The 24769-nt window shown below is 54.3% G+C and overlaps 3 protein-coding genes across 3 annotated transcripts; 1 reads left to right on the top strand and 2 right to left on the bottom strand.

Annotated features, from left to right (window-relative positions):
* Positions 1–15576: 15576 nt before the first annotated feature.
* Positions 15577–18573, top strand: LOC133914209 (uncharacterized). Its single transcript, XM_062357345.1, has 4 exons — positions 15577–15963; positions 16628–16733; positions 17305–17448; positions 18043–18573. Exons 1-4 carry the CDS (start codon positions 15683–15685, stop codon positions 18334–18336), a joined length of 825 nt encoding a protein of 274 aa, XP_062213329.1. The 5' UTR covers positions 15577–15682; the 3' UTR covers positions 18337–18573.
* A 4537-nt stretch (positions 18574–23110) lies between these two features.
* Positions 23111–23791, bottom strand: LOC133883867 (uncharacterized). The gene has a single exon (XM_062323256.1). It carries the CDS (start codon positions 23789–23791, stop codon positions 23111–23113), a length of 681 nt encoding a protein of 226 aa, XP_062179240.1.
* An 18-nt stretch (positions 23792–23809) lies between these two features.
* LOC133883875 (uncharacterized) lies at positions 23810–24278 on the bottom strand. Its single transcript, XM_062323267.1, has 2 exons — positions 24202–24278; positions 23810–24119 (listed from the first exon to the last, which is right to left on the bottom strand). The coding sequence occupies exons 1-2, from the start codon at positions 24276–24278 to the stop codon at positions 23810–23812; spliced, it is 387 nt and encodes a 128-aa protein (XP_062179251.1).
* Positions 24279–24769: the final 491 nt, after the last annotated feature.

Genomic DNA, 24769 nt, shown 5'->3' on the forward strand with positions numbered 1-24769 from the left:
ATCATATATTGAGTCCAATTTTGTTCTTCACTCTTGGTATATATGATTTCAATTCAACTTATGTCTTCTTATGGATCATAACCCTAACTCACTCTTAAGCATAAAGCACACGGTTAGTCCATAAAAACTCTATTGACAATGACATACCTTAAATTACTTCGTCTCCACAAGTAATTTAGCATTCATACTTATCTCCAATCTTATATGAGATTTCCTTTCTTCTTATGAGCTTCTCCTTTCAAGCATCGCCTAAAGCTCATTCATTTTGATGCATATCTCTCCTCCATGCATTACATATGGAATAACCTACTAACAATTCTCAACAATATTGTTAGTTCATAGGTATTATCATTAATTAACAAAACCTTATATAGTGCTAGATGCACTTCCACCCTCTACTGTTTTACCTCAGCAGACACTCCGTATTCACACTTAGGAACGGGAAGAGCGGGAGTCATCGGGGCATCACACTCTTTTACAATGGTATAATTTTTGTTCTTCCTCCTTCGAGAGACTCTAGAGTTCAATGATATCTCAATGTTACAAATGGAAGCCAAATCTTTTAAGATGTAATTGATAGGCATACATCAAACTAAATGAAAAACTAAAAATATCACTTCAAAATGCATTGAAAAAATAATTGATATGCATATATTAAACTAAATGAAAAACTATATATTTCACTTCAACATGCCATATATCACTTCAAACATGCCAATTCAAAGAGTTAATTCAAAAAAATGAGCTACCAATCCAACATAGCCCAAACAAACCCTAGATTTTAATACATGCTTTGCATACATTAAAGTACTAATCCGATTCTAGGTCATCCAATTCAAAGAGCTAATTCAAAATATGAGATACCAATCCAACATTGCAACAAAACGTAGATCCTAGGTGTCGGAGGGTTAACTCCTGTCGCAGGGATCCTGAGGGACCCCTTTTTAGAGATTCGGCCGGGGGATGATCCTGAATAAGTTTGCCGGAGAAATAAATGGATATGAATGCGATGGCTGGTGGGGTGGAATGATCTAGTGCGGAATGAAGTAAATGCACTGGGGGTTTAGACAAGTTCGGGCCGCACGGAGGCATAACACCCTACTCCTGTGTGGATGCTGTAAATGTCCTGAGAATGTCTCTCAGGAATATGCTAGTTACAAGAATTTTTGTCTATCCTAGAGCCTGGGGTTCCTTATTCTTCAGTCTGTGTGTATCTGTTGGCTTTGGGTGCTCTTGGACTTCTCGATCTTCTCTACTCCTTAACTTCTTCAACCGTGCAGAGCTTGCCGGGCTTTTTCCGCTTGTGCGCTTGTAAGACCTTCTTTTTTCGCTTGTCTTTGTCCGTGCTGCCGGCCGCTTTAAATACCCACTGGCGGTAGTGTGCCCCAAATAGGAGGGCACAAATTCCAAGGCACCATAAATGGAAAGGGAGTCATCATAACCTCTGTGCGAAGTGATGGGGGTTGAAAACGCACCCCGCGCCCGGTCATCAGTCGTCATGATGGCGTTGGCAACGGGCGCCGTGGAGAGGGCCCACCGGGCAGCCGCAGAGCGGCCCGGCGTGCCCACCCTGTCTTGTTCTCCTGCCACAGCAGCGCAGAAGACGGAACACCTCGGGCCTTGTGAAGCTATCCCGAGGCGCGCCGGATGGCACGGGATGAGACCCGTGCATTTAATGTTCCCACGCCATTCTGCCAGAATATGGTAGGAACTGACACCGAGCGTGGCGGGAGCAGTTGGAGGTGACATGCCATGCACGCTCTTAAATGTGGCCTCAGGCCTTTCACCAGCTGACACATCATCGTTGGACCCCTGTGGGGGCCACTGACGAAGGGGCTTCCTGGGTCATCGTGGAACCGAGTGCTCGGGGGTCACTGTTCACCTCCCCGAGCACTCTCTCCTGGGCATGCTTGTATGGATCCTCGGGGAACCGAGTGCTCGGGGGCCACGGCTCGCAGCCCCGATCACTCTCTCCCGGAACTTCCTTCGGTGTGTCCTCGGGGTACTCGAGTGCCCGGGGGGCTACTGCTCGCAGCCTCGGGCACACCCCTCTCGGTACTTGGTTCTCCTGGTCGTCGGGGGATTTGGGTGCTCAGGGGTCACTGTTTACCTCCCCGAGCACTTTCTTCCCGGTCACTTAATCTTCGCAGATCATCGGGGAACCCGGGTACTCGGGGACCACTGACTGTGGCCCCGAGCGCCCTCTCCCGGGACTTAGTCTTTTTTACCTTGCGGAGGTGACCCCGCGGGATGGCACCACATGGCGGATTGCTGGCCTAGCCTCGGGATTCGGGGATCCCTGGTTCCTGATTCACCGACAGCAGCCCCCGGGCCCATTGGCAGGCGATGGCCCAGAGACTGCGGATGGGCCCTTCGTCATCAACGAGGCTGAACCCAGCACCGACACCACGCGGCACTCTCTTAGGCGCTGGCCCTTCCGGTCCGGGCTTCTGGTACGGCCAATCGGGGAGCCGAACGGACGTGCGTCCAGCTGACTCCCGAGGCGCATGATAACCAGGCGGGCGGCGCACGTGGCAACCGCGCAGATCGAGGAAAGTGCGCCTGGCAACCGCTGACAACCGCGTGGCCCGAGGGAGATTCGCCTGACGGTTGTGCTGGCCGAGGAAACTGTCTCACCGAGCGCGTCATGGTAGGCGACGTTTGAATTTCTCTGGAGTATAAAAGGAGGAGGGGAGCGAACCGCCCCTCTCTTTATGCCAACTTTGCGATCAAATCTTCTTCTTCCTTGCGCTCCTGAGCCCTCATCCTCGCTTAGGCGATCAGAGCACCACTTCTCTCCCACCGTTCCAAATCATCCCCCACCCTGACAAGATGCCGAGAGCGGGAGAAAGCTGCCGCGACAAGACACCCGATAGCGTGCTGCTGGAGTCCCGGCTCGTGAAAGAGGAGGCAGCGGACAAAGTGCGGAAGTTGATGGTGCCTGAACGCCAGCGGGAGGCCTCGGTGGTGACGCCGGCGAGCTTCCCTCTGGTGACGGACCGACCAGAGCGTATCGTCCTCTTCACCTCCTTCGTGGCGGCCGGGCTAGTGCCGCCGTTCTCAACCTTCTTCCTCCAGATCCTCGACACGTTCGGGATCTAGCTGGTGCATCTCAGCTCGAACTCCGTCGTCATTTTGGCAGTTTTCGCCCACCTCTGCGAGATGTTCGTGGGGGTGCCGTCGTCGGTGTGGCTCTTCCGACACTTCTTCGTGCTGCGGTCGGCCGGGAAGAAGAGGGGCTTCTCCACCGCTGACGTCGCTGGCTGCTGCAATTTTCGGCTGCGGGACGGCCTGGGGGAGCAGTACATTCCCCAGGTGCTGCGGAGCAAATGGGACGACTGACGGCGCGATTGGTTCTACGTCGATGTCAGTCCCCATGACCGTCTGACGCTGCCGGAGAGGGCGGCGGAGCCCCAGAAGCTAACCTGGGAGGCGCCGCCGCAGGCGGACGAGCGGATGGAGCCGGTCCTGGACCGCATCGACTTCCTGCGCTAGGCCGGGCTCACTTCGGTGATGGTGGTGGCGGACTATTTGCGCCACCGCCTGGCGCCTCTGCGGGAGCGGGCCCGGCCCTGCTGGGTGTACACGGGCCCCCAGGACATCACCAGGACCCAGATCGGTGCGGAGTGGGACCTGGACGATGCGGCGCTGAGGGGCCTACTCCGGGTGGTGAGCTGCGTGGATGACCTAGGCCGGGTGGAGCTTCCATGGAGGGAGCTGGCGCTCTGCGCTGACCCGAACTGGGTGGCACTGCAAGCAACGCTGCCAGAGTTCGACGCCCAGGGGCTGGTCGACCGGCCAGGGCGCTGGAACCCCGGGACTATCCAGATTCCCGGGGTGGATGAGGTGACCGGCCGCGCTCCGAGTGCCCCCAGCGGGGACGCCGCGGAAAGCAGGCTGCAGGCGAGCGGCAAGGAGGCTGCAGGTGGCCCAACATAGATCGGTGGCTCGAGCGTCACAGGTGGCAGGCCGCAGAATAGCCGTGGGGCTGCTGCAGGTAGCAGCCGCTAGGCTGGTGGAGGAGGCGCCGCCTGCAGTGCGGCGGCGACAGCGCTGGGGGACAAAGGGAAGCACTCCGGGACTTTTGTTCCTACGCCGATGTCCTCGTCGCCACCGCTGCAGCGGCCGCCTGCCGGCGGCGCAAAGGAGAGAGGCGGGGCGGTCAATCGCCCGGCGCGGGGCCGGCGACGGAGACGGCATCTGCGGTTCTAGAACCAGACCTTGATCTGCTTGGGTTTGGTCTGGAACCCAGATACCAAGGCCGACACGGGAGCGCGGGCACAGCGAGTGCCCAAGCCGGCCCGCCGCCAGAGACGGACCCCGCGGCGGCCCCGCAGAGCCCCCCGCAGAAGAGGAGGAGGGAGGATTCTGGGCTAAAGCCGTCGGGCCCAGAATACAGGATTCCGGAATCAAGATGGCAATACCGAAGACCCAAAACTGCGTAAGTTTCCCCCCTTTTGCCTGAGCATGCCTTGCCCGGAGTGAGTTCGGAGACTGACCTTATTTTCTTTTTCAGGCTGCCTATGGACGCCGCCGGAAACCAAGGACGGCCGGAGGCACCGAGGCCGGCTCCAGCCCCCGAGCTGAGCACGCCTGAGCTTGGCGCGCCGGTGGAGCCGAAGCCGGTGAGCGCGCCGGAGGAGCCGGAGCCGCAGAGCGGGCCGGCCGAAACAGAGCCACAGGCGCCGTCCTGCGCCGAGCCGATGGCAGAGGCCGCGCCCGAGCAACCGGCGCCAGCGGAGCCCGCCCCGAGCACATCTAGTGCGGGGCGGATGGTCTCGTTGAGGGCGGTGCCTGCGTGGCAGTATTCAGGGACCCCGAGCCCCTCAGAGAGGGCTCACAGGGGACCCAGTGCCCGGTTGTCGCCCAGCCGGCCTGCAGAACCCATCCCGGACGTGCTAGGAAGCGCTTGGGAGGTGATCGAGCGACTGGAGGCGGTCGTGGAAGGGGAGAAGAAGCATCTTAAGGTGGGCCGCGCCGCCCTTCTTGAGGAGAGGGAGCGACTGGCCCAGGGCATACGCCTTTTTGAGGCCCGCGTCGCCACGGCGCGCCGTCAATGAGAATGAGTGGCGCACGATAGAGTCTGAGCAGGAGGCCCTAGAAGGAATACGCACGGAGGCTGTGTAGGAGCAAGAAGAAGCCGCCCGCCTGGCCGAGACATCGCGGCAATGGGCCGCCGAGGTGCTCGCCAGGGAGAGGTTGGTGCGGGCTCAGGAGGAGGCAATCCTGTCTCGCGAGAGGACGGCCGAGGCCTCCCAGGCGGACTTGGTCCGCCAGAAAGGCGACGTTGAGCGAAGCTACGCTGAGCTCCAGCGTCGGGAGGAGGAACTCCGGCACCAGGAGGAGGACGTCGCGATCCGCGAGACCGACGTCGGCATCACGACGACGGCTCTGGATGCCCGGGAGGAGCTATTGATCCGCCGGGAGATGGAGGCTGCCGAGGCGTTGGTGTCCTTAGCTGCTCGGGAAGAGTGGGCCGCCATGTGGGAGTCAAAGCTGACTGCACGGGAACAGGCCCTCTCTGCCCTAGCCGAGCAGGTGAAGCAGAAGCAGGCTAAAGCCCCGGCGCCCGGCGCCGCCCCGACCAGCACAGCCGAGGGACTGAGCCTCGAGGAGCGGCTCCAGAGCATGAAGGATGAGCTCGAGACCACCAGGGCCGAACGGACCAATGTGAAGCTGATGATGGAAGACATCCTTCGGCAAGCACGGAGGTCCGTGAGGGTGGCCGGGCTTGGGCGAGTCCACGTGGGAGCGAAGGGGACGGGCATCGGCCACATCGCCCTTGGCTTCAAGAAAATCAGCCAGCGACTCGAGGCGCTTCCCCAGGCCGGGAAGGGCGTGGCTTGGCCCAAGCGGTGGCCGAGCACGTCCTGGCCTACTACCGGAGCCGAGATCCGAACTTCTCGCTGGAACCAGCTCGGGAAGGGGTGGTCGAGGCCGAGGAGGAGGCCGCCAGGGAAGCAGTTCGGGGCGTCGCTGCTGAGGTGGTGGCTTGCTTGTGTGGGAGGCGCTGCCAACTCCGGACCCGGGGAGCAGCGGTGAGGAGGCCCCGCTATCTTCTGAGCCCGACGGCTTCGACTTAGATTAGGCTTTTGTAATTTTCTTTTTCTTTGACTTGATGTAAATATAGGAGTGATCCCTCAGAATAGCTGTCCTTTCTTGTGAATATAATGGAAGCCTTTCTTTGGGGTCGCAACTCCAGTGTTCTTCCAAATGCTTGATGAAGTCTCTGTTCTTTTCACTTGATGTCCCGAGGAGTACTCAGTCAGACCGAACCCGACATTTCCCTCTCCGAGAACGAAGTTGCCCCGACCACTCACCGCCCGAGTAGTGAGGCCTCCTTTGCGCGTTCAGCCCCCGAGCCCTCATGAGTCCACAGCGGCTAAGTCAAAAGATAAAGGCACGAACTTCCTTGCTCGGGAGATAGGTCGATCCAGCACAGAGCACACCACGACCAGTGAACACTTTCCCATTTTGTGACCACTTAAATAGGCAGACTGGAGACACGTGTGGGTGGAAATGCGACCAAGAGTCCCCACGGTTTGGTGGTGCCCGGGCTAGGACGGACCGGACCGAGCACCGACAGCCCGCCCCCAGGGTCTAGGCTCCCGACCACTCTTTGCTCAAGCGGTGAGATTACCCGAGAACCCTAGAGGCTCGGTAGTGCCCGGGGCCTTTTAAGCGGACCGAACACCACGACCACCATGAAGGACTTCGGTCAGACATCGCCGTTCGTACGGTACACCTTTCTACTGTCTGTTCTGTCGTTCCGGGAAAAGCGGACACGTGGCAGGGTTTTGTGCGCGAGGAGACCATCTCGCGGAACAGATTAGAATACGAGGGCCCCGAGGATAACTCAGGAACAATATATTACTGAATGTAAATTCGTATGAATTTAACCACTCACCGGACAGCTGTCAGCTTTTCGGCCGACCGATCCAGGAGAGGTATGCGCTCCGAGCTCGGGGTGCCCGGGAACTTGGTTCCTTTGGCTGGAGCGCCCGAGCACTGGGGAGCATGATGGGGAGACTGGGACCAGGCCATCCCGACCACTCATGCCTGAGCAGTAGGACCACCCGAGGACCCCTAGGCCCGAGCAGCGACCTGGGCACTGGGGCCCTCGAGGTCGAGCTGCTTTTGCTTTTGATTGTTGATCTGTGATTCGAGAAAAATAGAAAAATTGTTTGCTTGGTGCGCTCTGTTAGTGCGGTACTTATTATAGGCTGCTTTTATTTTCGACCCGAGACCTCTCGAATACCCAGACCGGTGGACTATACATGCAGAGGCATAACCCAGAGGTCCTATAGTTCGGTGGCGCCCGGGTATGACAGACCAGACTGAGCACCGACAGCCCGCCCCTGGGGCCTAGGCTCCGGACTACTCTTTGCTCGAGCGATAAGATTACCCGAGAACCCCAGGGACTCGGTGATGCCCGGGGGACTGCCACGATACCGAACAGCACAGCCTACCACGACAGACATAAGTCAGCGGCAACTGCCCACGCGCATACCGATCGGGATTCTTTTATCAACGGGGAAAAAGAGAGAGCAATTTTTTCTCTCGCACAATCGAGCATCTCACCAGACAGATTAAACATATGGTTTCCAGAAAAAAAAATTGACATAAGAACTGCACATTGATAACATATATATTATATTGACAATTTTTACAAGACTGGGTGACTTACCCGGTTACTTGGTAGCCCCCGGTCAACTTGGGTCGGGGGAGGGGAGGAAGCCCCCGGCCTGGTTGACCTGAGCACGCATACATGCCGTCTACGGGAAGAATTTGCGCAGATGCTCGATGTTCCACGCGTTGGAAAGCGGCTGCCCATCCTCTGCAGCCAGCCGAAAGGAGCCTTCTCGCGGGACACCGATCACGGTAAAGGGCCCTTCCCACATAGGGGACAGTTTATTCCTTCATTCGCGCGATTGGACGCATCGGAGAACAAGATCCCCCACCTCGAGAGACCAGGCCCGGATTTGACGCTGATGATAGCGCCGTAGGCTTTGCTGGTAGCGGGCTGCTCGGACGGCGGCACGCCACCGGCGCTCTTCCAAGTAGTCGACGTCGTCACGCCTTCGCTGTTCCTGTTCGCCTTCAGAGTAGGCATGCACCCGAGGGGAGCCTAGAGTGAGCTCGGAGAGGAGGATTGCCTCAGCGCCGTACACAAGGAAGAAAAGAGTCTCTCCGGTAGCGCGACTTAGCGTGGTCCGATTGGCCCATAGCACGGCAGGCAGCTCGTCGATCCACCCTTTCCCGTGCTTTGCGAGCACGTTGTAGGTCCGGGTTTTGAGCCTCTTCAGTATCTCCGCGTTGGCACACTCGACCTGCCCATTGCTCCGAGGATGAGCGACAGAGGCGAAGCAGAGCTTAATGCCGAGGTCCTCGCAGTAGTCCCCGAAAAGGGCACTTGTGAACTGAGTGTCATTGTCGGTGATGATCCGGTTCGGGACACCGAAGCGACTGGTGATACCGCGGATGAACTGGAGCGCCGTATTCTTGGTCACCTTGACAACTGGAACTGCCTCTGGCCACTTAGTGAACTTGTCGATGGCGACATAGAGGTACTCATAGCCCCCGATTACTCGGGGGAATGGACCCAGAATGTCCAGCCCCCAGACCGCGAAAGGCCATGACAGGGGGATGGTTTGAAGAGCCTAAGCTGGCTGGTGAATCTGCTTTGCGTGGAACTGGCACGCCTTGCAGCGTCGAACCAGCTCAGAAGCATCCTGGAGGGCTGTAGGCCAGTAGAAATCTTGCCGGAAGGCCTTCCCGACCAACGTGCAGAACGATGCATGGCCACCGCACTCGCCCTCGTGGGCCTCAGCGAGAAGCTCGCCGCCTTCTGCCCGGGTGATGCATTTCAGGAGGACGCCACCTGCGCCACGCCGGTAGAGATCCCCATCTACTATGGCATAGCGTTTGGACTGCCGAGCAACTCTTTCAGCAGAGGTATCATCCCCGGGGAGGAACTTTTCTTTCAAGTACCCTCGGATCTCGTCCATCCACGAGGCATCTTGAGAACAGCCAGCAAGTGCAGCGCACTCGCCGGGCGGCGGCACCCTGTCGGGGCTTCCCACTGAGGGCGCCGCCGGGGTCCCCTGAATTGGGCTCGAGGTTTCCCCTTCGTCCTGTTCGGTAGGCAGGACGGAAGGCCATGTGAGTCTTTCTTCAAAGACTCTGGCAGGGACGCGCGCACGAGAAGAGGTCAGGTGAGAGAGGTCATCGGCCAAAGCGTTGTCGCGGCGAGAGATGTACCGCAGCTCCAGGCCGTCGAAGTGCCTCTCCAGCCTCTTGACTGCCGCCACGTACGCCGCCATTGAGGATCCGTGCACTGGTATTCTTTCGATACCTGGTTGACCACAAGCTGGGAGTCCCCCTTGACCAGGAGGCGATGAATCCCGAGGCCCACCGCTCCCTGGAGGCCAGCGAAGAGGCCCTCATATTCCGCCATGTTGTTGGTTGCTGGGAACTGGAGCTACACGACGTGCCGGAGTTCTTCACCTGTTGGAGAGGTGAGAACTACTCCGGCCCCTGCGCCTTTCAGCGTGACGAAACCGTCAAAGTGCATAATCCAGTACCCGGACGCATCGTGCCCGGGGTATGCGGAAATCTCTTCTTGGTCGACATCGGGGACGGGCGTCCACTCTGCCATGAAGTCAGAGAGCGCCTGGCTTTTGATCGCCTGGCGGCTGACAAAGTGCAGGTCAAACTCTGCTAGCTCCACCTCCCACTTGACGACGCGCCCGGTGCCTTCTCGGTTCCGGAGGATGGGCCCCAGTGGGTACGTGGTAACCACCGAGACCTTGTGCGCCTGGAAGTAGTGGCGTAGCTTCCGGGAAGCAACGAGCACGACGTAGAGCAGCTTCTGGGTTTGGGGGTATCTTGTCTTAGCATCCCGGAGGACTTCACTGACGAAGTACACCGGTCGCTGTACACGGCGGGCCCGAACTGCGGCTTCACCCGAGGGCCTGTCACAGCCCCCGAGCTCGGCGATGTGGTCGGGGCTGGCTGGGTGCTCGGGCTTGACCCCCAGCTCGGGGGGAGCCGAGAGTACTGGGGAGTGCTCGGGGGCGGCCGGGAGCTGGGACCCAGCATCTTGCCCCGAGCACTCATCGCGCTCCACCAGCAGTACAATGCTCACGAAATGAGGAGTGGCCGAGACGTAGAGCAGTAGTGGCTCTCCCTCGGAGGGGGCCACCAGTATGGGCGGCGAGGTGAGGTACTTCTTCAGATCACAGAAGGCCTGCTCGGCCTCCGGCGTCCAGTCGAAACGACCGGTCTTCTTCAGAAGCTTGAAGAGGGGGAGTCCTCACTCCCCAAGTTTGGAGATGAAGCGCCCGAGGGCCGCCATGCAGCCAGTGAGACGCTGAACCTCCTTGAGTCGAGCCGGGGGTCGCATCTGCTCGATGGCCCGGATCTTCTCTGGATTGGCCTCGATCCCTCAGCTGGAGACCAAGAAACCGAGGAGCTTGCCCGCAGGCACCCCGAAGATGCACTTCTCGAGGTTGAGCTTTAGGCGGGTAGTGCGGAGACTGTTGAAAGTCTCGGCAAGATCTTCGAGCAGGGTGGCGTGGTCTCGGGACTTGACCACAAGATCGTCGATGTAGGCCTCGACGTTGCGGCCAACCTGCGAGTTAAGGGTGATGCGGATAGCGCGCTGGAAGGAAGACCCAGCGTTGCACAAACCAAAAGGCATCGATACATAGCAATAAGTCCCCACCGGAGTGGTAAAAGAAGTTTTTTTTCATCCTCTATGGCCATGCGAATCTGGTGATAACCAGAGTTTGCATCTAAAAAACACAAAAGATCACATCCCGCGGTTGCATCTACAATCTGATCTATGCGGGGTAAAGGAAAAGGATCTTTTGGGCAAGCCTTGTTTAGATCGGTGTAGTCCACGAACATGCGGAGCTTGCCGTTGGCCTTCGGGACGATGACTGGGTTCGCCAGCCACTCGGAGTGGAGGACTTCTCGGATGAATCCGGTGTCAAGGAGCTTACTGACTTGCTCCCTGATGAACTCCCGGCGCTCGGGCGCCTGCCGCCGGAATTTCTGCTTCACCGGGCGTGCGTCCGGGCGCACAGCCAGGTGGTGCTCGATCACCTCCCTAGGGATCCCGGGCATATCGGATGGCTGTCATGCAAACACGTCGACGTTAGCCCGGAGGAAGGCGACTAGCGCGCTTTCCTATTTGCCACCTAGGTCATCGCCGATTCGGACGACCTGGGAGGCGTCTTCGCCCACCATGACCTCCTTCGTAGGAACAGAGGCGTCGGCAGCAAGTCGGGGTTTGGATGAAGAGGGTCCCGGCCCCCCTGGACGACCTTCGACCTCGGCCCGAGCTGAGACCAAGGCCGAGTATAACTACTCGGCGCAGGAGACGGCGCTGCTGGTCTCGGCGGACACGGAGATGGGGCCCACCGGGCCCGGCATCTTAACCGTGAGGTACGCGTAATGCGTGGCCACCATGAACCAAGCGAGCGCCGGGCGCCCGAGGATGGCGTTGTAGGGGAGGGGGAGCTCCACGATGTCGAAGATGACGTTCTCCGTCCGGAAGTTGTCCCGGCCCTCGAATGTCACGGGCAACTCGACCTGCCCGAGGGGCAGGGAGTGCCCGGGTGTCACCACGTAAAAGGGGAGCGACGGCTTTAGGCGCCTGGAGGGCACCTGCAGCTTTCGAAAGCCTCCTTGGAGAGGAGGTTAAGGCATGCGCCCCCGTCGATCAGCACTCTGCTGACCTTCACATTGCAGATGGTGGGGGACACTACCAGGGGTAGTCGCCCTACGCCTGCAGTACTGACGGGGTGGTCAGCCAAGCTGAACGTGATCGGGGCATCCGACCACTTCAGGGGCCTTGCGGCCTCTTCGCTCGGGGTCGCCGAGCACACCTCGTGCCGCATGGTCCTGACACTACGGCGGGAGGAGGGCGTGTACGCGCCCCCGTCGATGAAGGCGATGGTGTGCTCGGGTTCCTGGAAGCCGAGCTCTGGGTTGTTGGGGGCGGCTCCCTCGTCGCCGCCCCTGAGGGGCTCCTCGCGGTCCCTCTGGCGCTACTCGATGAGACCCTTGACCGTGCAGCACTCCGTGAGATCATGCCACCTGATCTGGTGAATCGAGCACCACTTCCCCGTCTCGGGCCCCGCAGGAGCGGGGGCCCTTGCCAGAGTGGGAGCCCTTGCGGGAGCCGGAGCCCTCGCGGGAGCCGATCGTCTGTCGGCTGCCGCCCGGCGTGCTTGCCGGCGGTCTGGTTCCTGGGCCGGCCCACGGGCGGGGCCCTGGGCTGGCTCAACGGGGACAGCCTCGCGCCTCCTTCTCTTTTTCTTTTCCCACCTGTCAGAGCGGGAAGGACCTGGCATGCCCGAGCTTCCGCTGTCTTGGCGCACTTGTCGGCCAGCGCGAAAAGCTCCGCGGTGGTTTTGACCTCATACGTGCCTAGCTTCTCGAGCATCCACTCATCGCGGACGCCCTGCCGGAATGCGACAATGATAGTGTGGGGGGTTATCCGCAGGATGGTATTGCGGACCTGGCTGAAGCGCTGTATGAAGCGCCGCAGCGTCTCCCCCTCCTGCTGCTTGACGGCGTGGAGGTCGCACTCCAGGCCGGGGCGCATAAATGTGCCCTGAAAGTTAGCCACAAACTGGTGGCAAAGATCATCCCAAGAGATGATAGATCCTGGGGGTAAGTTCATAAGCCAAGAGCGGGCAGAGCCCCTCAAGGAGACATGAAAGTAGTTGGCCATCACCTTCTCACTATCGCCAGCCGCTTGGACAGCGGTGGTGTATATCTGGAGGAACTCGACGGGGTCGATGGACCCGTCGTACTTCTCCGACAGTTCTGGGCGGAACTTGGTGGGCCATTTGACCCGACGGAGCTCGCTGGTGAAGGCTCGACAACCGGTGCCGTACCCTGCGGCGCTGGCAGCGCCCTTGGGCGGTGAACGCCAGCGAGCCAGGGAGCCCTAACAATCATGGGCCGGCAAGGAGGAGGCCTGGTCCTCGGCTTCAGCCTCATGCCGGGTCTCCCGCTGGCGCTCGAGGGTGACGCGCACATCTTCGATGCCCCTCCGCTCGTTGAGATGCAAGCGGAGGTCCTGGGCTCCGGTAGTGGCCAGGGGGGCAGTGCTCCGCTTGGAGGCCCCCCGGCCAGTGCGACCGCCACCTGATGATGGGCCGGTCTTAGCTGCGCCGCGGTGTGAGGTAGCGTGGGAACTTTCGACCAACACCTGGCGGTGGGTCGTGCCGACTAAGGCGGCTACTTCCTGGAGCCAGCGGCCTTCCGGGGTTTCCCCGGCCGCCTGGACTGGCGGGTGCCTGAGGAGAGCTTGCGCCGCAAGAAGCGCGCTCCCAGGACTGGCCTCGCCGAAGGCGAGCCTACGACACAGCGGCGCCCGGCGCTGTCCAAACGCGGACCTGGCGGCAGGAGTTTCGGCCACCTGCTGGGGGTTGGATGGTGCACCGACGACGGCGACGGCGGCCCTACTGGGCCCAGCGCCATGGTCCCCCTGAGAGGGGAACACCGTGCGTGCAAATCGTGGCTGCTGCTGGAACGCAGCAGCAACTGGGGCCTCCTGAGCGAGGGGCTCCATTTCCTCACTGGAGCTGGAGCCAGAGCGCTGGAGACGATGACCGCCAGCCATTTCTTTTTTCTGCTGGAGAAAACAAACGAACAAATTCAGGGATGCTTCCCCCCTACCTGGCATGCCAGCTGTCGGAGGGTTAACTCCTGTCGCAGGGATCCTGAGGAACCCCTTTTTAGAGATTCGGCCGGGGGGATGATCCTGAATAAGTTTGCCGGAGAAATAAATGGATATAAATGCGATGGCTGGTGGGGTGGAATGATCTAGTGCGGAATGAAGTAAATGCACCGGGGGTTTGGACAGGTTCAGGCCATACGGAGGCGTAACACCCTACTCCTGTGTGGATGCTATAAATATCCTGAGAATGTCTCTCGGGAATGTGCTAGTTACAAGAGTGTTTGTCTATCTTAGAGCCTGGGGCTCCTTGTTCTTCGGTCTGTGTGTATCTGTTGGCTTTGGGTGCTCTTGGACTTCTCGATCTTCTCTACTTCCTTAACTTCTTCAACCGTGCAGAGCTTGCCGGGCTTTTTCCGCTTGTGCGCTTGTAAGACCTTCTTTTTTTGCTTGTCTTTGTCCGTGCTGCCGGCCGCTTTAAATACCCGCCGGCGGTAGCGTGCCCCAAATGGGAGGACACGAGTTCCAAAGCACCATAAATGGAAAGGGAGTCATCATAACCTCTGTGCGAAGTGACGGGGGTTGAAAATGCGCCCCGCGCCCGATCATCAGTCGTCATGATGGCATTGGCAACGGGCGCCGTGGAGAGGGCCCACCGGGCAGCCGCAGAGTGGCCCGACGTGCCCGCCCTATCTTGTTCTCCTGCCACAGCAGCGCAACAGACGGAATGCCTCGGGCCTTGCGACGCTATTCCGAGGCGCGCCAGATGACACGGGATGGGACCCGTGCATTTAATGTCCCCATGCCCTTCTGCCAGAATATGGCAGGAACTGACACCGAGCGTGGCAGGAGCAGTTGGAGGTGACAGGCTACGCGCGCTCTTAAATGCGGCCTCATGCCTTTCACCGGCTGACACCTCATCGCTGGACCCCTGTGGGGGCCACTGACGGAGGAGCTTCTTGGGTCATCGGGGAACCGAGTGCTCGGGGGTCACTGTTCACCTCCCCGAGCACTCTCTCTCGGGCATGCTTGTACGGATCCTCGGGGAACCGAGTGCTCGGGAGTCGCGGCTCGCAGCCCCGATCACTCTCTCCCGGAACTTCCTTCGGTGGGTCCTCAGGGTACTCGAGTGTCCGGGGGGCTACTGCTCGCAGCCCCAGGCACACCCCTCCCGGTACTTGGTTCTCCTGGTCGTCAGGGGACTTGGGTGCTCGGGGGTCACTGTTTACCTCCCTGAGCACTTTCTTCCCGGTCACTTAATCTTCGCAGATCATCGGAGAACTCGGGTACTCGGGGATCACTGACTGTGGCCCCGAGTGCCCTCTCCCAGGACTTAGTCTTTTTTATCTTGCGGATGTGACCCCGCGAGATGGCGCCACGTGACGGATTGCTGGTCTGGTCTCGGGATTCGGGGACCCTGGTTCCTGATTCACTGACACTAGGTCTCCTTCCCAATCTCACCAAAAAAGACTTTATATTGGACAAAATTAAGAGAAGGGATGGGTATTACCTTGCCAAACTAATTTAAAAAAAATGCTTCAATCCTTTACAGATTTGATGGATTTGAACGAGGAAAAGGGAGGGAGGAGAGACACTGTCCTTGCGTCTGTTTTTGACTCAGGCGAGGAAAATCAGAGGATGAGAAGACAGAGAAAGAAGAGGACCTATTTTATGGTCACATAGCACGGTACCAAAAATTATGGTATTATGCCAGTAACCTACACTACCTTACTTTGACACATCATACAGTCGATCTAGCGCACGTTCGGAGTGATGAACGTGGGTTTGGGCCTTCAATCGGGCCCACTCAGTGGCGGCAAGAAAGCAGGGCCCGTAAGGCCCGAGACCTGAAAACCGACTTCTGGCCGCCTCCTCCTCTCTCTCTGCTCGCCGCCTCTTGCGCTGCTTTCCTCGCGTTCCGCGAGAGAGAGAGAGAGAGAGAGGCGAGAGCGCGAGACTCCATCGCGTCCAGTGGCGCGGGTCGGCATGGAGGATGGCGAGTGCGATCTGGACGCCGCAGCGATAGACGAGGAAACCCTAAACTACGACGGCGATGACATCGAAATGGCCGACGCGGACTCGGACGCGGAAGAAACCCTCGCCGTTGAGGTCTCCGCCGCCGCTGGAGGAGGCGGCCGCGGCGGTGGGCAAGCGGACAGGGGCGGACCAGAGGGTAACAATAAGAGGAAGAAGAAGAGGAATAAGGGGAGGAAGAGGAACAAGGGGAAGCAAGGCGGGCCGCCCACCAACATCGCCGACATTAATCGGTAAAAACCCTCGCACTACTCACCTAGGGTTTTATGTTTTGCGCTAGGTACGAATTGAGATGCAAATTTTGAGTGGATGCCGATTGATGTGCGTTTGTATGTTTGCTTTTCGCAATCGGGGGCAGTAAACCTGAATCATATAGTGCCGGAAGAATATGCTCCAACCCAGCGAACGAATGGGAGATTTCCAGACGAGAACTGTTAATGCATTTTAAGTGAAATTGATGTATGGATGAGTATGTTCAACTCGCCCAAGGGTGGTTGTCAAGTACAACAACACTGCTCTTTTTGTTAACAGACGCTCTACACGCTGATAGAATTACGTTTTGTAATCAGCATTCTTACTATATGATATCAAACGATTTAGAATTAACTCTAGCTTTGGTGGAATGGTTGCTGTAATAAATATGCGTAGGTTGGTGTGTCTTATTTGCCAACTCTTCTTTCTTATTGGGAGACTGTTTTGTTTTAGAAAACAACTTGAAGTAGTGGTAGGTACTAGGTACCTGAGTTCTTTGCGTTGTGATAGGTTTTTCATCATGTATCTGCATTCGTCATATGGCTTCTATTACCATTGATTTTGGCCAAGAAAAGACTGTTTTCCTTCTGCATCCAAACTACGTTAGGTTGGCTAATTTCACAATGCCTTTTATCCCTTATGCAGATTTGTTCTTAACACTTGCAAGCGCTTGAAGGAGAAGAAGTCGTACCTTGTCTGGAACACTGTTGGCTGCCTTGGTGTCACTGCTGTCAGTGATCTTGTCAGAGAGGTATACAATGCTTATGTTGAACAGTACTACTGAAAGTTTATCTGATCAATGGAGAAATTTACTAAAAAATAGTTTAACTTGTAAGTAGGTTTTTGCTAAAGAAGTACAAGTACCATATAATAATTATAGGCTAAGCTATTGTCTGACTCTTTGTTTCCCTGGCACTTCAGTGGTAGACCGGTATGTACTTAGTAAATCGCCTTACCCTTCATTGGAGATCTGTTGCCCACTGCTCTTACGAGCATCACTGCCTCGGTTCATTTTGCAGTTCCTTGGATTTGTTTGTTTTGTGTATTGAGAGTTTTGGAGTTATTTGAGAAGAATCTCTGAAAAATATTACCATCTGCAGTTAAGTTTCTGTTTCATAGCTACCTACATGTTGTGAACTCCCTAGTATTAATATATGCAGATATTCCATACTCTATAATCTCTTGATCATCAACAATTAATTCTAGAAGTAAATATCCGTGGTGTTGTGTTGAATCCGGTGTTTGGTTTCTAAGATGGATAATTTGTGATATTCAAATAGTTAGTGTTCTGTAGTTGTTATCCTAACTTTATCCGATTCCAGGTTGAGGCTATTCAGAAGTGTGGTGGGCAAACAACTGCTGATGGAAGTCGTTTCCGCACTGGTGGCGGAATTCTCTGGAACATCTTAAAGTCACGGGAGCCTAAAGCATACAAGGAAATAATGGCGAAGGGGAAGGAACTTGAAGTACTACTTTTATATTATTATAACTGGATTAGTACTCGTAAGCTATACCTTACATATAGATGTTTACTGCTTTAGCAATTATTTACAAGAAACAAATATAGTAATTTTTTCTCAAAGTCAATCATTTGATCATGGGCAACTTTTAGTTTTTCACAACTCCCTCCTTTTTCAAAAGAATTTGTGGACTCACTGTGCAGGCCATATCATTATTATAGAAACTTGGGGAAAAGGTGACTAAAATCTTTGGGTATTGTTTTCTTCTCAGTTTCCCTCCCAAAGGAGCCTAGATTTGTGACGCCTCACTGCCTGAGTGAACTAGAAGGCTAAAATTCAGTTCGGGATTAGATGGCTGCCTTGTTAATGAAAAGGAATTTGGAAACATTGGGATTTTTTGGTAAATTGCTGAAATTCGAAGTAGAGGACTCTCTTTTCCTATATTTTCTTTTGTTCCCAAGACTATATTTGTTTTGACATTTAAAACATTGTAATTGTTTTTATTACATGTTTACTTGATCCTTTTTTTCATTCGCTGATCTTTTTCTGCCACTACCACTGCTGTATTATATTAACTATTTACCTACTTCCTCTTTCCAGAAACAGTTTAGGTATACGAAAGTCAGACCACAGATGAGCAGAAATGAAGATGCAAGTTCACAGGGCAGTGCATTAATTGATGATGGAATCGAAGGGCAAGAACAAAAGGAAGCATTGGATGATCCTGAGCAATTAGACGATGTGGAGAGGGTGCCTCCCTCAGATAATAAAGCTCAGCATAAACCACTGGCGGACAGAATTCGCGTGCCTGTTGCTTATGATGATCTATTTGAAGAGGGAGAGGTACACGAAGGAGAACCACAAAATCAAAGCATTTCAAAGGTTTTGCCTTGACATGGGTTGTGACTTGTTTGCTCCAATTCTGCTCAGAAAGCAATAGCACAGAATGGAAAGATGATATGTATTAACGGTCACTGCAGTGAAGCAAAATTTCCCCTCTAAACATCATCTTCTGTGATCTTGCAGTGATGCGTGTGATGGATGAGTTTTTTGTTACGCGAAGTAAAACTAATATTGGGCCTGAATTTAATGTTCAATGAAAGTCGTGGTTATACAATTGTTGATGTATAATGCATTTATCTTCTTTTTTTTCCACCATCCTTACATGGATATTGTGGCAGTCAGAATTCCAGAATGGCGTGGCATTGCCCTTAGGCATCGTCGCGGGGGCCTGGTGCTGTCTCTGGCCTTATGGTAGGGTAAAATGCAGCGATTCCAAGCTGAAATATTCACATGAACGATTTCTTTTGTAGGAAAAAAATGCTCTAGCTAGTTTTTTCTATTTGAAGAACTTGTCTAAAAAATTTGAGTCGAATATTTGAAATTCAACTTTGTTTACCCGATTGGTCCGTAGTTGTTTTTTTTTTTTTGGTTGCAAAATTCCTCATTGTTAGACCGTCTCCAACGGAGTCCGTTTCGGCGCCGCAAACTACTGTAGCAGCTGTTTTACGGAGCGAGGGCTGCCGCAAACGACTCCAACAGAGCCCGTATCGACTGCAACAAGGATGCGGGGTGGCGAAGGGTGTCGGCAAAGATACGGCACGATGCGGTGTCCGGAACCCTGTGCGCGAGCGGAGTGGAGAAGGGGCGGTTGCTCCCGCGTAGCGGCGGAAGAGGAGCTGGCGAGCCAGTGCGGCGGCGAGTCGGGCGGCGGACTCCGGCGGAAGCGAGGACCATCTGGGTACCCGGGAGAGTCCGCGTCGTCCCCCGCGGCGGAGGACTCCTGCGACGCAGATCCGGCGACGGCGCTTCGATCTTCCCCACCGTCCGTGTGCTCGGCGACAGTACGCGGAGCGAGGTCGACAGCTACGTTCTGGTACGTACTCCGGTCGCAGATCCATGATTGGGTGTGGGCGACGGCCGGAGCGTGGGCTGCTCGACGGCAGTACTGATTTTCTTAGGGATTGGTTGCTATGTGTGCTCGTCGTCGGTCGGAATGCATATTTTAACGATTTGCGTCATAGATCCATGTAGTTCGTAGTGTTTGCGCAAAAGTCTGTTCCGGCTTCAAGAACCAGAGATTGAGACTTCGATTTGATAGGAATCAGCCTGATTATCAGTGCATCTCCCATTATCAGTGCATGATGGTTGTGAAATGGATTGTAGTTGGGGTTCAAAGGGATGTGAAAAGGGGGTAATTTGAGCTGATAGAATTGTGCCAATGTGATTGTTTGAGCTTGTAGTCCATCTGAGTGCTGGTTGTAGGTTTGCAAAACATGGGAAAAACTTTGACTGAATGCTGTTACTTTGCCCTAGGTGCATAGAGTTTGATAACACGAATGTAGGCACGATGTTTGCTGAGGCCTATAGGTACTGAACAATCTACTGTCCAATTGAATGTATGTTTACATGAACAATGTGGTTCATTGCAGCAAATGTTCTGATAGTTGGCATTGTTAGGGTCTTTGTTTCCCTATATTTTAAGGAGATGCATCTCTGTCCAACAGATTGCAGGATTGTTTGGTGCCACGGTTGATTTCATAGGATTGTTGTATGCCACTTGGACTGAATCAATGAACTTAGATGTCCATGATCAATGTGCCATGGGTTGTTTAGTGTTCTTTCAGTTTGTAGGAATTGGAATTGACCTTTGTATGACTGTAATTGAGCTATGGTCTTTGTATGGCTGGTAGGATTGCTTGTCGGGATAGGTTAGGTCCATAGGATTTTTTTCTATGCCACTTGGACTGAATCAATGAACCTACATGTCAATGATCAATGTGCCAGTTTGTTTAGTGTTTGTTCAGTTTGTAGGAATTGGAATGGACCTTTGTATGTCTGTAGTTGAGCTATGGTCTTTGTATGGTTGGTAGGATTGCTTGTCGAGAAAGGTTAGGTCCATAGGATTGATGTGGTCCCAGGAGGAAATGTGCCAGTTGCTGCAATTGAGATATGGTCAATATATTTGCCACATTGTGTTAGGTAATGCACTGGATGCCCTTAATTCTGTAAATGTACAGGAAGCAGCATGGTGCTTTGTCCCTGTCGTGTTTACCTGGTACCTATAGTGGGGGTTCGGGTTTTTGCAAATAAAGCCGGCAATTTAGTTGCTCATCAACCTGTACTGATCTTTGACAAGGAAATGTACATAACATATCCTTGGTTTGTAGTTAATAATAGTTTCTCAATTTAGGCATCCCTGTCGTTGGTTGTAGATGGACGCTGCTTCGCTTGCCGCTCTTGTCTCAAAAATGCAGGACCATGTCCAACAAATAGCAGCCGAGTTGAAGAACGTGGTGAAGGACAACTTGAGTACGGAGAACACCCCCACTGATGTTGACCTGAACAGAGTTCTTCTTCAGGTAGACAACATTACGGGGGACTTGGAGCAGCTCGTCTTCCAAGTTGAAGATGCGTTGCGGACCGGTGCCGAGGGCAAACAAGTCTTACAGGGCTGTAATGTAGAAGAGGAAGGGTCCGGTTCACAGGACATCGACGACGACGATGTTGCTCCTGTGGATTGGAGCCCCGATGATCTGCTGTGCGGAGATTCAATGGAGTCTATGTCCGTAGAATCCGATAGGTCTTGGCGTCTTCAATGAAGTGCATCATGTATCTTGTTGTAGGGTATGTGGTAAAGCATTGTGGAGTGTAGTGGCCGAACTAGTTGGTGGTTTGTACTCAGATAATCGAATCAACTGTTGGTTAAATTTGAATGGGTATTGTCTTTATCAACTAATGGGCAGGGTTCTTGTATTTCATCGTGTTTAACACGCATTGCAGGGACAGTATGGAGTACGCCCCATTTCTTCGTGGTGACGAAGATGAGATTCCTTGGGATGATGTTGTGCCGCCTACCCAGGACGACATCTTCGGGACCCAGCCTCCTTTGGCACAAAACCAGCAACCGGAAGGACAGGGCGATTTACCAGCTGCAGGTGGTCGTGGAAGCAGTTACACCATCCAGGAGGACCTTCATCTTGTGAAGGCGTGGCTAAACATGAGTATGGATCCCGTGGTGGGGAGCAACCAGAGTATGGGGGCTTTCTGGCAGAGGATCGAGGCATTTTTCCACGAGCACAAGGACTTCCATAGCACACGCAACAAGAAGTCTCTGCAGGGAAGGTGGACCTTCATCAACGGCATGGTGCAGCGATTCTGCGGCCACTATGCTAAGGCCCTCCGTAATAGGAGGAGTGGGATGATGGAGCCAGACACAGTAAGCATCATTAATGTGCTTCGTGTACGTTCTATTCAGTTAATGCGTCGAATTACTTCGGACTTGTTCCCTTTTCAGATTGCGGCTGCATGTCAGATGTTCCAATCAGTTGAAAAGAAAGAGTTCACGTTGCTGCCTTGCTGGGTTGAGTTACGTCATCATCCGAAATGGCAATCGGAGGCGTCTCGCAAGAAGTAGAAGACGACATTAGTGGCAAGCCCGGCATCTACGCAGCACGGGGAGTCTTCCCCTGGCGGTAACGAAGGGGACGGGCCTGCTGCCACTCCTACTAGTGGTAGCACCCGGCAGAAACGGCCAGCAGGCCGCAACAAGGCCAAGGAGCTCGCTCGCGGTTCGTCTTCGTCGAACTCGTTATCAACACCAGTGATAGAGATGTTTGACAGATAAATTGCAATGAAGGAGAAACTTGAGAAGGAATGAGCTGAGCGATTTGCGGAGATGCTTCGAATTGAGCAGCAGAGGTTACGCCTTGAAGAGGAGCATGTGCAGCTGGAAAAGGTCAAGGAGGAGAGGGAAAAGATCAAGGAGGAGAGGGAGATAATGAACATGGACATTTCGCAGATGGATGAGGACCAGCAGGCATATTACAAGAGCCTCCGCCAAAGCATTATTGCTGCTCGCCGTGCTGCATCTGCCCCTTGAGGCTTGCCGGCCAATATGAAAACTTGTTTCATTAAGTACTTTATTATGCAGGTTCTTGTATTTGTTGAGTTCAGAATTTTTCAGCTATGTGATACTTCTTTCTTCATTTCCATAGTACCTTTGAACTTCAAGTAATTAAACTGCAATCATGTTTCATACATCTTCTTCGGTTGCATTGCATACAGGTGAGAAAAGATCATTGCTGTTTCTACAGCTATCAGCCTTTGTCTTCCTATTTCGGTCTACATGTGTTTCTGGAACTGGGTGAAGATGCAGGCTTGTGTTTATCGGCATGCTGTCCAGGCTTGTGTTCGGCATGCTGTGATTGCTTGTGTTCGGAATGTTGTCTTGGATGTTTGCCTGTATGCTGCCCTGGATGATGCCATGTGCAATGTTACCTGGATGAGGACTTGGATGTCTGGATGTTGCTGCAATGATTTGGTGCGCACAGCTGCTTGCCTGGATGGTTGCCTGCCTGGTATGGTTTCAGATGGTGGGCACATGCGCTTGGATGGTTGATTTGTACTTTGATGTTGTATGACATGGTGGGCACATGCGCCTGGATGAAGTTGGTTCGATTTCATACATGGCATGAATTCAAATAGAAAATTTTCATTAGGACCACCGATTGTGGATTTGTAATACAACTGATCGAAATTTAGCAACAAGCATGTACGGAATTACGAAATGCGAAAAGATAACTACGTCCAAACATATTACATTTATTTCATCAAAGTACTCGAGGTGTGGCCTACTCTCCTCCGTGGAGCTGCCAAAGATGCTCAACTATGTCATCCCAGAGTTGATGATGCGCCGGTCGGCTTCTAATTCGCCCGTACCTTTCCATAAATGCTTCAAGTGGGGGGGGGGGGGGGTTGGTTCGTGGGACGGCACCACGTCCTCACCCGAACCCTCGTACACGTATTCGACTTCCCCTTCCAGTCTCTCATCTTCGACTATCATGTTGTGCATGATAATGCAGAACGTCATTATGTCATTCAGGGTCTCCTGATCCCACAACCTCGCAGCTCCACGGACTATGGGAAATCGAGACTGCAAGACTCCAAATGCCCGTTCAACATCCTTTCGTGCAGCCGCTTGCTGCACCACGAAGTGTTGCCGCTTCTTGCCAACTGGAGCTTGTATGGGCTTCACAAACGTCGCCCACTCCGGATAGATCCCGTCTGCAAGATAGTACCCCATTGTGTAATGGTGTCCATTAATGGAGTAGTGTACCTTGGGTGCTACACCGTCAGCAAGGTTGTCGAGGAGATGTGACCGGTGGAGCACATTGATGTCGTTCAATGAACCTGGCATTCCGAAGAAGGCATGCCAAATCCATAGGTCCTGCGACGCCACAGCTTCTAGAATGATAGTCGGTGCATTGACATGGCCCCTGAAAGAACCAGTCCACGCCGTGGGACAGTTCTTCCACCTCCAATGCATACAATCAATGCTTCCAAGCATCCCGGGGAACCCTCGACGCTAGTTCATATCCAGCAATCGAGCAGTGTCCTCCTCGTTCGGAGCACGGATGTACTCGTCACCGAACACCTCGACAATAGCACGCACGAACCGCCTCATGCTCTCAATGATGGTGCTCTCCCCTAGCCGGAGGCACTCGTCGAGAGAATCTGCAGGAGCATCGTAAGCTAACATACGGAAAGTCGCAGTTACTTTTTGCAGGGATGACAGCCCAAGCTCTCCTGCAGCGTTCCTCCTTTGCTGGAACCACGGGTCATGGTCCTCAACCTCCTTCACAATCTTACAGTACAGGTCACGTTTCATCTTGAACCTGCACGACAAGCGACCATTACTACTTCACACATCGTACGTACGTATCACTTTGTAACGGATACCCCAATGTACAATGTTACCTACGACGAAAAATGTAGTCGGGGTACACCGAGGAGTCAGCAAAGTAGTCGTTATACAACCGATTGTGGCCCTCCATCCGATTCCTGTGTATGCGCTGGTGCCCGAGGACGGACCCGCCCCACGGCCCTCTGCGAGAAGCTTCGACGTCTGCATGCCATGCGATAAGAGTCGCTAGGACCAAATCGTCTTCCTCATCGGAAGAATCATTGGAGAAACATAGCTCTCTCATTAACTGCTCCCAGGCTACACGAGACTCTATTTCGTGGCTTGCAAATGAGAGGTCCTCTTCCTCCTATATATAGTGCCCGGCCGAACCTTCTAAGGGAAGACACTGCTTAACCTTCCCCTACAAGCCACTTCGTTGGAGGCTTCGGCTGCAAGCTGATTTCTTCTTTGCTTTGGAAGCTTCCTTCTAGTGTAAGATACCAAAATTGAATGTCAGCGTACTGCTATTTTACAGGTCTAAAATAGTAAACACCGAAAAAATGCCGACCACATTTACATGTACAACCTGACGTAATTAAATTATTTGGTAGCAAAAATGTTAGACCGTAGCATAACCAATGA

The sequence above is a fragment of the Phragmites australis genome, chromosome 1 (assembly GCF_958298935.1).
Source record: "Phragmites australis chromosome 1, lpPhrAust1.1, whole genome shotgun sequence".
Taxonomy (NCBI): domain Eukaryota; kingdom Viridiplantae; phylum Streptophyta; class Magnoliopsida; order Poales; family Poaceae; genus Phragmites; species Phragmites australis.

What these genes read in the sequence shown, in the direction of transcription:
- LOC133914209 (XM_062357345.1), top strand. Translation starts at nt 15,683, where the DNA reads ATGGAGGATGGCGAGTGCGATCTGGACGCCGCAGCGATAGACGAGGAA. An exon ending in AACATCGCCGACATTAATCG is followed by an intron (nt 15,964 to 16,627) that starts GTAAAAACCCTC and finishes TCCCTTATGCAG; the next exon opens with ATTTGTTCTTAACACTTGCA. An exon ending in CGAAGGGGAAGGAACTTGAA is followed by an intron (nt 17,449 to 18,042) that starts GTACTACTTTTA and finishes TCCTCTTTCCAG; the next exon opens with AAACAGTTTAGGTATACGAA.
- LOC133883867 (XM_062323256.1), bottom strand. Translation starts at nt 23,791, where the DNA reads ATGCTTGGAAGCATTGATTGTATGCATTGGAGGTGGAAGAACTGTCCC.
- LOC133883875 (XM_062323267.1), bottom strand. Translation starts at nt 24,278, where the DNA reads ATGGAGGGCCACAATCGGTTGTATAACGACTACTTTGCTGACTCCTCG. An exon ending in GACTACATTTTTCGTCGTAG is followed by an intron (nt 24,120 to 24,201) that starts GTAACATTGTAC and finishes CTTGTCGTGCAG; the next exon opens with GTTCAAGATGAAACGTGACC.